The sequence below is a fragment of the Doryrhamphus excisus genome, linkage group LG12, assembly GCF_037039965.1.
Source record: "Doryrhamphus excisus strain RoL-2023G ecotype Guam linkage group LG12, RoL_Dexc_Guam_v1.1, whole genome shotgun sequence".
Classification (NCBI taxonomy): Eukaryota; Metazoa; Chordata; class Actinopteri; order Syngnathiformes; family Syngnathidae; genus Doryrhamphus; species Doryrhamphus excisus.
This window is the reverse complement of record NC_136368.1, coordinates 15742929-15759279: the sequence shown is the minus strand read 5'-3', so window position 1 is coordinate 15759279 and position 16351 is coordinate 15742929. Positions and strand designations below refer to the sequence as shown.

The following is a 16351-nucleotide window of genomic DNA, read 5'->3' as shown; positions in this document are numbered from 1 at the left end:
TGCAGCTGTACGAAACAGGAAGAGGCAAGTCAAGCCAAAGAATTGCGGTTAATTAGTAACAAGTGTCTCTCCTCCCAAGCGAGAGGCCAGTTGTGATGTGTGTGTTTGCGTAGAGGGACCACAGAAATAGGAACAGGAAGTCAGATCGGTGCCTTCACGAAAACCTACAGCAGCAAAGTTCTGTGTGGGTCTCGGTGTGTTTGTGTTTGTCGGTGTGATGGACCCAGCCAAGACGGGACCCCTGGCCCGGAGGCCCGACAACTCGGCCTTCAAGCAGCAGCGTCTTCCTGCCTGGTCGCCCATGCTAACGGCTAGCACGGTGCTGCCTTTTTTCTACTTCATGGCTCTGATATGTTTGCTGCTGGGAGTGTGGCTGCTGCTTACTGTGCAGGGCGTGCAGGAAGTCAGGGTGAGTAACATGTACTTTCTTACAAAAACTGCTTTTTTTTTTTTTTTAGAATACAGGGGTGGGAAAGTGTGGATGATCCATTGTAAAGTACCATAAAAGAGGGAGTGACATGTCAAGAAAAGGGGTCAAAGTTTAAGTTCTATAATAATAATAATACTCACTGTACGTTCCTGTGTCTTTAGGTGGACTACACAGACAATGGCGCATGTGCCTTTTGTCATGAACTGCGGAAGAACGTAAGCAACGCTGCAAAGACCTGCATTTGCAAATTAGACTTTCACATCGACAAGACCTTCAAGGTAAGAGCGTCCCATAGAACCCTGCTCACGTTTGCGTTATCTCTGAGAAGTAGATTAGATAAAGATTTAGATCATGTTTTCAAAGTGTGGTGTGCGGACTGCTGGTGGGCCCTGGGAAACGTAATGGTGTTCTGTAATACCACTGTCCCCTCCAAACCTGTAAACCTGTGAAAGTCACATTTTAGCATTGTTACCATATTGACCTGAATATAAGACACCCTTGTTTTATTTTGGGATTTTTTTGGGGGTGGGAGGCACAAATAAACTTTTGACTCACTTGGAGTCAAATTTTGTTTTGCATGCATAAGTCTCTAGACTTGAATATAAGACGACCAACTTTTTTCAGGGAAAATATTCAACCAAAACAACCATCATCGGACAAATCGGCAATGTAATGGTAATGGTTTTATTTCATTTGAACATGCATCAGATTACAATTGAATGCATCACATAATCAGTTCACAGTTCCACATGTCCAAAAGGAGTAGGAAGAAGCAAAGCTTATTAAATCCTACCCCCTCCATCTGGTACTTTTACAATCAGTAACTGTTACATTTGTTCACTTCCTGCTTTCCTAATATAATTTAAGTTTGTAAGCCGTCCAATTACCATATTGACCCGAATATAAGACGACCCCTCTTTTTGTCAGGACAATACAAAATACAGCATTAAAGTAATCTTTTATTTAAATATGAGTGAAATAATAATTGCTAGGTTGCAAAAAATCTATTTCTTATCTGCTCCAAAAAGTTATAATTCTGCTGCAATGATCACATTACAAAAACTCTTGACTCAGCAGGGGACTTGTCATTTTTTCACCCCCATTACCGTGTGTTTTGGTTAAATGTAGACTCATGCGCTCTTGTTACTTCTGCTGTCTTAGGGAGATGTCTTTTTCTACTACGGCCTCCAAAACTTCCATCAAAACCTGCGCCGGTACATGGACTCCCGAGACGACGGGCAGACTGTCGGCAGGAAGACCAACCTGAAGGTGCTTTTGCTATTCTTTACCTTGTTTAAAAAAATATATATATATATCTCCACTCTTACTTATAATTCATCTTCCATCCAACGCATCAGAAACCAAGTTCCTATTGCAAACCATTCGCCACAAATGATAAAGGACTTCCCATTGCTCCCTGTGGTGCTGTGGCCAACAGTATCTTTAATGGTAAACACCATTTTACACAATACTGGTTAGATGTAGTCGGATGTGGTTAAGTAACTCCAATCTGTCCGCACAGATTCCTTTCTTTTCAAATATCACAGGTCACCCGGTTCCGAATACTTGCTTCCCTTACTACGGAACGGCATCAGCTGGTACACGGACAAAAACATCAAATACCGCAATCCCCAGATGGGCAACCTGAGCCTGGCTGAAGTCTTCCAAGGTGTTTTTTTTTTTTAATACAATTGACTATTTTATGAACTATTTTGATAGCAAAGATATTCTAGGCATAAAACAACATTGCATCATTTTGGACTGACAGGCACAGTCCAGCCCCCCTACTGGCAGAAGCCCGTATACGAGCTGGACACAAATGACCCAATCAACAACGGCTTCATCAACGAGGACCTCATTGTGTGGATGAGGGAGGCGGCGTTCCCCAACTTCAAGAAACTCTACGGCGTCTTACACCGAGCCAACAAGCCCTTCCAAAGCGGCCTTCCCAAAGGAAACTACAGCGTGGAGATAACCTACAGTATCCTTAACCACAAGTGTCACATGATCACCTTTGGGGCTCACTCGTTTGCTGTCTTGACCTGAAACCCCCTTTGCTTTCAAGACTTCCCCGTGCAGTACTTCCGTGGTAGAAAGCAAGTCGTACTGACTACGGTGAACTGGTTCGGAGGGCCAAATCGGTTCCTGCCCATCGCTTACTTGGTAACCAGCAGCCTGGTCCTACTGACTGCCATTACACTCACTGTGGTGTGGTGGAAATTTGGCAAACATGGGAAGAACATGGAGGAATGATGGGTAAGCGGATGGACACACACATGTACAGTATTAAAACTAGTATATTGTACTGCCATTTACATTTTGGAAACATTTATTAAATGTTTTTACATCAAAAGGATTGAAAATGTCCAGTGGGATACGCTGTGATCGTCTGCAATCACAATTGGCAGCATTAAGCCCTGATCACAGCGTCCCTAATTGATACAGGCTGGGAAAATTGGAAAAGTGTCGATGAAGCCTTCAATTTCCAATTTGCTCATGCTGTTTTTTGTTAGGCGGCATGGTGGTCGAGTGGTTAGCACACACTCACAGCTAGGAGACCAGGGTTCAATTCCACCCTCGGCCATCTCTGTGTGGAGTTTGCATGTTCTCCCCGTGCATGCATGGGTTTTCTCCGGGTACTCCGGTTTCCTCCCACATTCCAAAAACATGCTAGGTTAATTGGTGACTCCAAATTGTCCATAGGTATGAATGTGAGTGTGAATGGTTGTTTGTCTATATGTGCCCTGTGATTGGCTGGCGACCAGTCCAGGGTGTACCCCGCCTCTCGCCTGAAGACAGCTGGGATAGGCTCCAGCACCCCCGCGACCCTCGTGAGGAAAAGCGGTAGAAAATGAATGAATGTTTTTTGTTAAAGGATGTTAAAGGATAGACAAGTAAAATCAAAAGTGACAAAGTCTCTTTAATGACCACCACCAGCGCTCCCGGACAATATATAATATAAACAAGACCAACAATGTTAAGCCACTCCCACAAAATAAAAACACACAAGCAGAAAATACAAGCAAGTGATTTTAGCACAGTACCTTTTAGTTTTGTTTTACTACAACATTCCATTGTTTGCTTTATTTCTCACGTTAAGACTTTAAATGTTCATTGTGGTGATTAAAAAAAAAAGGCAACATTTGGTCTGCAGGCTGGGGGCTCCTGGTGCCCCTTAAAAGGAGGGGGGGTGGATTGACGCCGTCTCCTCATCAGCAGGATGTGAATTCAAAAATAAATAGCGGGGGGGGGGGGGTCCTATTAAGAGGTTTTGCAGCGATGTAATGTCAAGAACTGTACACATTTTCAAGTTAAGATGTAAGACGATGCGTACCGTGCATAACTTATTAAGGAGGACGTCAGTGTGTGTGTGTGTGTGTGTGTGTGTGTGTGTGTGTGTGTGTCTGCAATTATCACATTTAAGTTTGTAACAGAAAATCACAGCTTCACAGAATCACGGGGGTAAAAAAAAAAAACGAAAAAAAAAGTCAACCAGTAGTCTCCGCCTACGCTCCTGCCTCGATATCCACCGCCAAGGCCCAAACATTCATGGTTACAGTGATCCGACTGGAATGGGTGCCTCCACGTGGCAGGGACATCACTTTAGTGTTCGTTAGCGCCCCCCTCTTTTTAGCTCCGCCCCCTGAGGCACCTGATAGGTTATGTCCCCGGTGGGCGCACCCTGTCCGGCAGCAGCATTTTTAGGCGTGTCGTATGCCGACCTCCCCGACTGGCAGCTGTCTGTCTGTGCCGACAGCTGGGTGGGCCCGCCGCTTGAGAAACCACCCCCCGTGGAGGGTTGGACTCCAGATGGGTGGCAACCCATATCCACTACAATGGGCGTGGCGTACTCTGCCCCTGTGGCCGGGAGGGGTTCGGCGTAGGCGTGGTACACGTCCGGTGAGATGGGTGCATCGTAGAGGTCGGGGTCGCTGTATCCCGGGTCGGGACCCTCATCGGGTTTGAAGGTGGACCGTGCACCCAATGTTGTTACGCCGCTCACCAGGGGCTGGGCGTACTCTGCAAAACAGACACAAGCTGTTATGAAATATATAATATATGAAATTATGTCAAAGTATAAATTATCCATCCATCTTCCGCTGATCTGAGATCGGGTCATGGGGGCGGCAGCCTAAGCACTTCCTCCACCCTATGACTTCCCTCCCCCCATGGACTCAGACTTGGAATTGGTGATTCTCATCCCAAATATGAATTAATTAACCAAAATGCCAAACTGTGTATTATATGGGTTATGCATCAATTATACTAAATTGTATTGAATTAGGGCAGCACGGTGGGCTAGTGGTTAGCGCGCAGACCTCACAGCTAGGAGACCAGGGTTCAATTCCGCCATCTCCCCATGCATGTATGGGTTTTCTCCAGGTTTCCTCCCACATTCCAAAAACATGCTAGGTTAATTGGCCACAGGTATGAATGTGAGTGTGAATGGTTGTTTGTCTATATGTGCCCTGTGATTGGCTGGCAACCAGTCCAGGGTGTACCCCGCCTCTCGCCCGAAGATAGCTGGGATAGGCTCCAGCACCCCCGCAACCTCCTTGTGAGGAAAAAGCGGTAGAACATGAATGAATGTATTGAATTATTTATTATGCATATTTATATTGTTTATTGATTTGAGATCCTGAGTGTTATGGAATAAAAAAAATATGGGCAAAATAAAATCATACCTGCGGGTTCAGCATGTAATCGTGAAACGGCGCCTCTTGCCGTGATGCGGCCAACCTCGCTGCTGCAGTAGCGGACCGAATCATCCGCTTCCACCATCTTGGATGGCAGCAGCTGCTTCATACTTTTCCACCAGTCTGTAGCAAAAAAATATATATATAATATTTAATGACGGGAACTACTCCCAGGTGGTTCAAATAAGAATGACGCACCAGTGCGATTCCAGTGAGGAAGATCATATGTTCCTTCGGAGCTTTTCTTCCTATAAAAGGAACAGCAGACAACAGCACTGAGTCAGAGGGTGGTGGATGTTTTGGGTTCAGTCATGATAAGACATCACGTACCGACTCCTGCAGTGCCAAGCACAGACCACAAGCAGGATGAGTGCCATCACCACCATGACCAAGACAGGCACCAGGACGGCGGCCAGGGCCGCATCTGTCCCACACAAACAAACACTCAAGAGACCACACAGGATGCCCCCCCCTCCACACACACACACAAACAAGAGGAGGTACCTTTGTTGGTGTGAGGAGGCATGGTGGTGTTTCTGATGTCTGGAGGTGGGGTGGTCTTGCCGATCATACGTGGGCGTTTGGTGGTCGCCGGGCGCGCAGGCATGAGACGGGGATTCGGGAACATCCTGGGCTCCATCGTCCTCCTGGCTGTGGAGAATGCAGCAACTTCTGAGCCGTGGTATCTCGCAAGGGACAATACTATCATCTATATCATTTAGGAGTTGTCATAATATGTTTCATTTTAGCAAAAAAATTGTAAAATTTGCTTTCTTATGTATATTTTTTTATTTTTGTATGGAGTTTGTATGTTCTCCCCGTGCATGCGTGGGTTTCCTCCCACATTCCAAAAACATGCTAGGTTAATTGGTGACTCCAAATTGTCTATAGGTATGAATGTGAGTGTGAATGGTTGTTTGTCTATATGTGCCCTGTGATTGGCTGGCGACCAGTCCAGGGTGTACCCCGCCTCTCGCCTGAAGACAGCTGGGATAGGCTCCAGCATACCCCCGCGACCCTCATGATGAAAAGCGGTAGAAAATGAATGAATGTATATTTTTTGAGTAATAGGCCACATTTAAACATGATTTATTTAAACAGGGATAAAAATGAATGTTTTGATTTTACTTTTTTTGCTCTATTCAACAAAGATACTTCAAAACACATTAGAACTGTAATGATAATATATTATAATAATAATGAATATATTTTTTTAAATAAATATTTTCATGACCGGGTGGTTGAGAAGTCAACACTTTGTTGAGCTCATTGGCAAAGGTCACGTTATCGCTGCCCCACTAACAAATGTCGACATTCAAACACCAAAACGATATTGGAATCGTGTGTCAAACTGCTTACTTGTAGCCACTTGGCATCCGAGCAGCTCCAACTTGACGGCGATCCTCTGGTGCCACTGTGTGGGATTGATCCTCACATAGCGAGCCTCCATGGGGGGGATGAAATTATTCCTCACCTCATGCAGGTAGTTGATGTTGCCTTTGAAGACCTGAAATAAAACAAGCAATGTGAAGTTGAGACGTTTACCCAAACAGCCACTAAATCCATATCCATTTATTATTTACACCGAGGTGTTCATTTCCTGCTATAAACATCCCTTCATCAATAACCATTGCTATGGAAACGGCACTAAGTGTGTGACCTTGTATATTATCTTTTTTTTTTCCAAATTTGAGCCAACGGTTCCACTGCTAGTGTTACCATGTCCTGTGTAGAGTTGGCTTCCTTGTAGCACAGCCACTGCTGCCCATCCTGACTGTAAAGGACACGGTACGTCGAAATGTAGTACTGGTACTCCCTCAGCGTGGACCCTGTGGTGATGATGCCTTTGTGGACAAACAGGAAAAAAACATGACATTTTAGTGTATAGATCCTCTATATCAGTAGTGGTACAATGCAGGACACACCATCCCTCCTTGATGACAAGCTTTATGTACTACTAATGGTCTGAAGAACACTACACTCATCACACAGCAACTTAATATTCAAAAGGGACACTTGAATATATACAAGCATGTTACAAGCAACTAACTCGAGTTTACAATGAAGAAAACTACTCTTAAAGTTTTCCCATAATGCATTGTGTTGGAGCAACACATTCATTGGTGCCTGCTGGGGAGCTGCAATGACATCAGCCTCCCTCTGGCGTCCTCTGGTGGATAGACGCAGCATTGCAGCGCCAGCCATTTTCAATGCCCCTTGTCCTTTCCTTTGTTAGTAATCTAAGGATGCTAACAGGACGTTTTGTGATCCAAAATACATCAAGAACACAGACCACACAAACACAACGCATCATATTGTATGTACACTGTCCGGAAAATGAAGTAAAATTTTGGTGTAAATTTTCACTGAAAAACACGCTACCAACCAGGGGCAGACACCCACCAGTGATCCTTTTCTGTCTCTTCAGGTCCACCTGCAGCCATTGCTGTTGGTCACAGCGTGAGGGCGCCCAAGGAAGGCCCGCCTTTTTTAGGCGCACTCCAGACGGCGCCCACATGCTGTGCTGGCCGGCCATGTTGTTCCACTCCCACACAGACGAGGCAGAGATCTGAATGTCTGCCACGCCGCCGGACTCCAACCCCAGGGTTCCATAGCAGCCTGAAAAAAGAAGGCAAAAAAAGTATTCATAAAGGGACACACATGATGTGACAAATGCATTCATAGCATTTGATGTTGTTGCTTTACTAAAGCACCGTGAACTCACCATTTGTCCTGAAGGTGAAGAGACTGTTTGACAGGGATCCTCTGAGGGAACACGAGGACAATAAAAGTTGAAATGGCTGACTGACTTTCCTGTTCATTACAATAACACAGTGGGAGAGCGTCTTCTTTCTGCCTTACTTACCCAGTGGACATGACATTGTTAGCCAGTGTGCCCTCGTACAGCGGGATGCCTTTGCTGCTCACCACATTGATCCTCCCCCCCACGGCGTTGGACACGACGCCCGCGTGGATGGCGGCCAAACACAGAGGAGACGACTGGACAGGGGAAACGGGTAAGAAATCTGTGTCCGACAATGTTGACATGTTTTATGTGAGAAACCGCAATGAGGTTTTTTAAATGTGGATTAGGAAATGCTAGCAACACACTCCAGGAGACATAGCATCTGTTAAACTGAAGTTTAAAGAAACAATGCTAGCACAATGTGCAATTAAAAGTTGCCGTACTTTATCATAGTCAGCGACAAATACTATTAATGTACACACAAGAGAGAAATGTTACTATGTTAAATTGGAGTTACCGGGTTGCATTCACACTGCGACCAAAATCTGGATGAGAATCCAGATTAAATTTGTGGTCAAATGATATATGACAGGAACGCTCTGCCGTTCTTAAGAACCTACTACAAAAACCCTAGCCAAAGATCCTCAATACAACAAGAACACTACTAGGCTCATTTTCGACACTTTGTATTGAGTTGTGAGTTGACTCCTATAGAGCAGCGACACACAATAACCTGCACAGAAAGCTTTCTAGATTTTCCCGGATTCTGCTGTGTTTTCTATGGATTCTCTGCTTCCGACCCAAACTCCAGCCCCGGCCTTCCCCTGGGTACACCCTCGACGCTGTGATTGGCCACACTCCTGAGCACTCCTGAGGACTTCCAGATACATAGGTGCGCATTTACTTTTACTGAGTGCAGGCAATCTGCAGCCCACATAAGGACGTCCGATTCGCATTGACGCCAGTAGAACTCTTGGAAAAAAACTCTGAAAAGCATGCAGAGTCATCCAAAACATCTTTGTTCAAATCTCATTATGTAACGCTTGGCATTGTTTAACAGGAGAATACAACATTGTAACAACATTTATAGGTCACCAATTAACCTAGCATGTTTTTGGAATGTGGGAGGAAACCAGAGTACCCAGGGAGAAAACCCACGCATGCACGAGAGAGAACATGCAACCTCCACACAGAGATGGCAGAGAGTGGAATCGAACCCTTGTCTCCTAGCTGTGAGGTCTGCGCGCTAACCACTCGACCGTGTAGGCAAGCAGAGCTGTTTAAAAGTCTATTCTCTGAGACGTTTTGCTTGATGGCAGCCATTTTTCCCCCACCAATCTTCCCATTGACATTTTACAGATTTGTGCACTAAATTTCACCGTGTTTCAGCTTTAAAGTTACACACATTGCTCTGTGTGAAAAATTTCAATCCAGTTTATGGAGTAGGGGTGCATTTTTGACAAATCTTTTGTGTGCACCAGTTCAGGAGTAGAATGTAAACACCTCTAAAAAGTGTGTATTAGCCTTCTCGCGGCTGAATTTTTTTGCATTGTCTCTCATTCACTACACAGCGGTAGTGTGCGGCATGTGAGTCAGTGCCATCAGTCGCTCCCGACCTTCTCCCTGCAGCAGATGGACGCCCCATGAGTTGGCGTGATGTCACACTGAACACTGTCTCAGGTAGTGAATCACCGCCGCCGGCTGCATTCCAGTGCAAATGTGTTGCTGTGTTAAACAAAAGCCTTCACTCCACTAGAGTCTAACAGCTGTTCAAGAGTGAGGCCAAGATTTTTTTTTTTAAGTTTAATGAGGTTGTGGGGCGCAAGCATGTGTGGGTTTTCTCCGGGTACTCCGGTTTCCTCCCACATTCCAAAAACATGCTAGGTTAATTGGCTACTCCAAATTGTCCATAGGTATGAATGTGAGTGTGAATGGTTGTTTGTCTATATGTGCCCTGTGATTGGCTTGTGACCAGTCCAGGGTGTACCCCGCCTCTCGCCCAAAGACAGCTGGGATAGGCTCCAGCATACCCGCGACCCTTGTGAGGAAAAAGCGGTGGAAAATGAATGAATGGAGGTTGTGGGGCGGCATTAGCGACCCAGAGGAGTGACGAACATGTTAGCAATCAACACATGAACAGAGACTACTTTAAAAACATAAAACCTATTAAATTCTCTTCTCGGGGCCACATTTTTTTTGAGGGGGAGGGGGGACTTCTCCCTTCACTATTACATGCAACTACTATCATTTTCAATTGCCTAATATAATCCTAAATTACAACACAAACTATGTTTCCATTGGTCAAAGATCCTCAATGTGAGAGGAGAGCTCTGCTGTGTTTTAGGTGTGACTGCAAATCTATTGAGCGCTCTGGGTTTTTTTTGCGTGTTTTGCGTTTCCAAGACACAGTAGGAGCTCAGCTCTTACCCGCCTTTCTACTACTATTAGTACTACAAATAGGACCTGGTAGAGGTGCACATGTTACAGTGGAAACAGGCCCTTCAGCTACAGTTGGTATCCCAATGCAAAAGATGGATTGGTAATCTTAGTACATTTTCACATTGGAAAGATATATACACAAAAAATATTCACCACAGTTCTTTTTGAAAAGGGAACTCGACCCATTCTTCCGCCAACGCAGAAACATGAACACACAAGGAGAAGATCCCTCGAGTGTGACGCCTCCATAGTCGGCATAACACACACTATGACATGCACGCACGTCTCAGCATCACTGACTCACTCTCTAAGAACATACAGCGCTAATCCAGTCCTGCAGCTGGACTGGATTAGAAGGTCTTTTCATTTGGGCCAAACTATTATCTCACCTCCGTTTCACCCCACTGACCCGGCCCCTCCTCTGTTCCTGAGGGGGCCCCCAAAGCCCGGCCCACCCCTAGTCACTCAGCAACACCCCTCCTTTGACTGCGGAGCAGGCTTGAGAACCCCGTGCTGATGACTTCACAGCACCCACACACACACACACACAAAAAGGCAGCATCATGACTCACAAAATGAATTTATGCAACAAGATACCCGTAGGGGGCGTCTTTATTATGGGGTCGAGAAGTTGTTGATTTGTTGTGATGTGTTATTTCTGTCACCGCCGTTCTGACTCTTGGTGAGCAAGCGTTTACGTCAGGTTTCTGCTGGAATCGCAACTACTCACTCATAGAGGGGAACATTAGTGTTGCATCTAAAAGTTGCTATGATCTGCTGTGATGTACTATCACATTTTATATTCCTCAATTCACAACCAGCGTTTTATTGATCTTAATTTTACAGCAAGCTAAATTCTGTTTATTCTTGTAAGACAGTCACCTGCCACTTGTCAAATAAGGATGTTTTGGTGTTATGTGTTAATATCAACACTTATTTTTATACATGTATGGCAGTTAAAATGCTAATTACAGTTTTCCTATTTTTTCCTATGTGAGATTTGTATTGATTTAAGCTGCAGAGGTACTAAAGTTTTGCTCACCTCTCTGTATCCATTTGGTATCGTTCCAGAAATCTCCTCCGTAGACGTCAAGCATCCGGCCGGACAGTATTTGCTTCCAAAAAAAGATCCCAATGAGCATCAAACAAAAACGTCCCTACTAAGCAAATATTGCTGACTTACCTGAACTCAGCCTCAGGGAAATCACTACCTTTATGCAGGCAGGTGATGAGATCTACAGACAGGTAAATATGTATGGTCAGAAGAGCAAACCAGACTATTATAAACAATCAAGAGCAAACAGTCTGCTTAAAGCAATTGTGCTTGGATAGCACACAGAATAAATGTGCCCTGAAAGTGATCTGCCAGGACATAGAGTTGTCCCTCGCCACATTGCACAGTAAAATTACGTTGTGTCAAACATATAGTAATTAATAAATCATGCTCTTTAATGGTTGAATACGGACAAAAAAATGCATATCGACACAAATATGTATTTTCTGCTTAAATTCTGCATAAAAATGGCTAAAATAAAAATACAAGGAATTGTGACTACAGTTTATGATTTCACAACGGCAACAATAATAATAACCATCATAACAATATCAACACAAGCTACTGTTGTGTCCATAATCCAGGTAAATTTAAACCACCCACATCACTTCCTGTACACACATGAAGACATTTATTTCAACACACACACGTTCAAAATTCTTATTTATGGCTTATTTTCTCTGATTAGATCTACTATATTGGGTATACAAATAACGGTGAATACATGGGTGTTAGTTTGGTTTTGTCTTCAGGACTGTCAGAATTTTAACAACCATATTTAGAAGACATAATTACAAGAATATTCAATTTGAGGTTACGTATGTTCTTATTTTACTTATTTTATACTTATTTGAGTGAGCCGAGTACCCAGAAAATAGTTCTAGGTAGTTCCTGGGGTCTCTTAAGTGTTTTCCTTCTCAAAACAATATGCGTTCAAAAGAGTAACTCATTTACATCACAAAACAGAAATGTTATTTCCAACATCTACTGTGACATTATTGTGATGGTGGCGGTTGTGTCATGCTACACGGGTCGTGCTACATGGGTGGAACCATAAATCTGACATAACGGTGAAAATTCTTGAGAAAACTGGTGAAGCAGCCTCTGAGTCAAAGTGACTAATACAACAATCACCACTGGTTGCTGTATTTGAGCATAACGCACTCTAAAAATAAAAAACATGGAGATGACCGCCATGACTCGACTGTCCGTATATCATCACTTCCTGCTTTTTGGTAGAAATTGCACTTTACCAGGCAATCTACAAAACAAAGTGGGTGAGTAAGCGCCAACTATGCTAACTGTACCAGCCGTTTACCTGTGTGCTCTACGGTGGAGTAGGACAAGTAGAAGCCACGCCCAGTGCGATGCATCCCGCTCATGAACTGAACGGTGACCTGGTTTCCGGTCGACTCGATGAGGTGGTCCAGCTTCATGTTCAAGCCGCAGTACTTCGCTGTCGAGCGACAATGGAAGCAAGTGGAAGTTTGTGTTTAGCCAAATCACCACAAATGACTTAGCATTAACCATTTGTCTACTGACTATAAAACTTTAAGGATTACACGTATGGGAGCACATCTTACAAAGCATTCAAGAAACAATACAAGCAGTTGATGTTTGCTAAATACAAGGATGAAGAGTCTTGAACCAGTCATGATGTGCTATACATATCACTATATTGACACTTACTATGGTACCCATTATGTCAATGGATGGTCATATCACCTCGTACTTTGGTACGTGACTAAAATAAAATAAAATAAAAAAAAACTTAAACTATGTTAGGAAAGCAGGAAGTGAACAAATGTAACAGTTGCTGATTGTAAAAGTACCAGGTGGAGGGGTAGGATTTATTAAGCTTTGCTTCTTCCTACTCCTTTTGGACATGTGGAACTGTGAACTGATTATGTGATGCATTCAATTGTAATCTGATGCATGTTCAAATGAAATAAAACCATTAATATTACCATTCTATCCACAACAACTTATAGGGGGTACCACTAACGTCATTTACCGATCTCAGTCCTGCCAGGTCCGATGCTGTTGTAGAGGCGGAGGTAGTTGACCTGGCAGTCGCGGTCCTCGATGTCCAGCTCGGCGAAGCAAAAGTGGACCCTCCCTCCTGGAGGCACGGTGATCTCCCACTCGCACACCGTGTTGTTGGGGTATGTCGCCGGATAACCCAGAGAGGAGAGAGTCCCACTGCTCGGGCCCAGCACTGTGGGGCCACAGCCATCACCTGCGTAGCACCAATAGCATGTGAGTTGCAACATTTCATCCAAACTGCAAGACTACATCATGCAAAATGGCTGACGAAAACTTTATTTTTTTTTAACCCTTGCCATTTCATTATTTGAACATACTGTTACAATTGTATGACTTACGTGAAGCCATGCCTGTTTAACTAATACAAGGATTTAGGGTGGTGACAGTTTGACCCTGCAACAGATTATTTCTATTTCCACTAAATCTGAGCAAATGGGATTCCTTGGAGGTTCCGCTGTAATGTGCCTTTTTGCAGCTGTGAAACACTACATCAAAGCACAACTTAAGTCAACTTTAAAAGATATTTTTAAAGGGGAGAAGTGTGTTTATCCGAGTTACGCAAGAGCTTCCCGGTGGACGTTATCCAGCTGAGGACAAAAACAAAGCCTCTTCCCCGCTCTGACTCACCAGTGTTACTGAGCTCATGTTACCTCCCTAATAACTGGACATCCATACAATAAATGCACCATGGGACAGGGCTGGTCAAGAGGGGCCTGCAGGATAAATCCAGCCTGTAAATAACATCACACTTTGCCGCAAGTTCAGTTCAAAACTTGGGAGCAACGATTTTTGTAGTTGGTTCTCAAAAACAGCAGAAAGCCTGTGTAATTTATCCCCATGATGCGATAATGGTCATACATTATAGTGATTTAACGCCCTTTATTTAGCTATTATGTTTAAAACTAAAACATCCATAACATCAACTTATACACACAAAATGAGCACAGACCATTAAACATCAGCACAAACCTGGAGTTTGTTGTCAGAGAGAAGTTACAACATCGTCAAATGGAGTGACAAATATGCACTCAATAACGTCATTAAATCTAACGTCCATGCATTCCCACAAAGTGTCCGCATTTGGGAACTAATATGATGTGAAAGACAAACGGGAAAAATATAGTATAAGGCCCCATCCACACACAATGTTCTTGGGATTTTTTTTTGACGAGTTGAAAAAAAAAAGCTGCATCCACGCTGTCAGAGAACATAACTATGGTGCGTTCAGGAGCCGAAACTAAACAAACTTACCAAAACTGTGAGGTTTCTAATTGTGTATCATTGTTTTAGTAAAATAATAGCTCTTAGTTAGATATTTACAAATTTCATTTTTGCACTATATCTTTAAAAATAGAGGATCTTTGACTACTGTTTTTGTTAGTAGCTCCATCAAAACAGCATAGCACCCCTATCAAATAAAGAATCTGTCTAGTGGTTTTACAATAGAACATAGAGGATCTTTGTCTTGCCTTTTTTGCAGTAAGTCCTTTAAAAATGGCAGAGCACTCATGTCATATAGAGGACCTTTGGCTAGTGTAAACATATTGCTTGTGTTTTAATGTATGACTATAATAGCAATATGGTGAGGTAGAAATATTTACAGCCTTGCATTGACATTGAATGGAAAATAAGAATAAAAGTGAAAAGTAAAAAGTAAAAGGATTAGTGTAGCTTCCCTGGTCCTCCATGTTGTTTAGTTGTAACGTAAAACAGTATGACAAACTACCCACGTGTTTACAGTCATGCCCCCCACCCAGTGTTTACCCCACTCCCAGTCTTCACCCACCTGAGCTTGCCTTTTTTCTAACTTTTTTTTCTTAATGTGCCCAAATGCTGCGGTAACTAACAGCAAACCGAGCTTTAAACGTTCACATACATCGTAAATAACTGTAAACGGGCCAACTGGCGTGACTGTGGCGAAGGGAAAGGCCACAACATGCCCGACATGTGCTGTTGTCTCACGCTGGTGAACCAGCGGCCATACTCCATTTGCACATCTACGCTTTTAAAAGAAACTTCCTTATTTACAAATAGTAATACGGGACAGAGCGACACTTTAACATTGGAGATACTAATTTGATGATTCTCTTCATATCGGCGTAGGTCCCGGTGACTGCAGTTGTTATTGAGTGGAGACAAAACCACGTTAAAAGGAACCGGCTCATCAGGTTCGGTCGCAGCGAATGCATGGCGACGGTCGGCGGAAATCGGTGAAAAACAAAACGGAATTCCGCCGTGTAAAGCGAGTTGAGTACACTTTGTGAAATTCATAGCAGTGTGTGTTCACGTACAGACGCATTTTAAGCACGCACCTTTCTGTGCCCTGCAGCCTTCCGTGGTGAGGGTGATGACGAGGATCGACAGGACGAGAACCCCAGCCCCTGTCGGCCCCCTGCCCACCATTACCGCTCCTTCCATAGCAGTCTGCAGTCCAAATGCATAATGCTCGCTTCCGAACCGGCCGCGCCGCTTCGAGCTGCAACCAAATGGCCAATATGGAGGTCCACCACAGCGGATCCGAGGGTGGCGTGGACCCCTCCTCGATAGTGGATGTTATTTGGCTTCAAGATCCAGTGATTGACTCACTATTAGGGAGGTAAGTTGCTCGTTGAGGGGGCTACTTCCTCCAATCAAGCTCCTCCCCACGCGGGCTGCCGACACCCCCGCAAGTCCAAAGGGGCACTTTACGTCAGTACCGTTAATCTAGGTGCGCCTCTATTAGCTGTATAGTAACAGGAAACGTAAACAATGCATAAATACTCAACATTATTAATCCGAATTATTTTATTTGTGCTTTTACAGACATGGGGTCCTTTGCTCTAAACTATGATAAGGGATTTTATCATATCATTTATCATAATTTCCAAATTTATCCGTGATCCGGTGCACGAAAGTAGGACAGTGGAAACATGTAATGACATACGTTACCATGGAGATTT

The 16351-nt window shown here is 43.9% G+C and overlaps 2 protein-coding genes across 2 annotated transcripts; one reads left to right on the top strand and one right to left on the bottom strand.

Moving 5' to 3' along the window:
- Positions 1-62: 62 nt before the first annotated feature.
- On the top strand, positions 63-7948 carry tmem30c (transmembrane protein 30C). Its single transcript, XM_058082069.2, has 8 exons — positions 63-409; positions 592-708; positions 1592-1699; positions 1789-1879; positions 1953-2099; positions 2199-2411; positions 2496-2686; positions 7556-7948. The coding sequence occupies exons 1-7, from the start codon at positions 218-220 to the stop codon at positions 2681-2683; spliced, it is 1056 nt and encodes a 351-aa protein (XP_057938052.2). The 5' UTR covers positions 63-217; the 3' UTR covers positions 2684-2686; positions 7556-7948.
- On the bottom strand, positions 3937-16076 carry dcbld2 (discoidin, CUB and LCCL domain containing 2). Its single transcript, XM_058082068.2, has 15 exons — positions 15725-16076; positions 13381-13605; positions 12685-12822; positions 11496-11547; positions 11355-11427; positions 7994-8127; positions 7853-7893; positions 7531-7746; positions 6847-6971; positions 6487-6634; positions 5632-5778; positions 5458-5551; positions 5326-5375; positions 5116-5250; positions 3937-4450 (listed from the first exon to the last, which is right to left on the bottom strand). The coding sequence occupies exons 1-15, from the start codon at positions 15828-15830 to the stop codon at positions 4044-4046; spliced, it is 2091 nt and encodes a 696-aa protein (XP_057938051.2). The 5' UTR covers positions 15831-16076; the 3' UTR covers positions 3937-4043.
- Between the last annotated feature and the right edge of the window lie 275 nt (positions 16077-16351).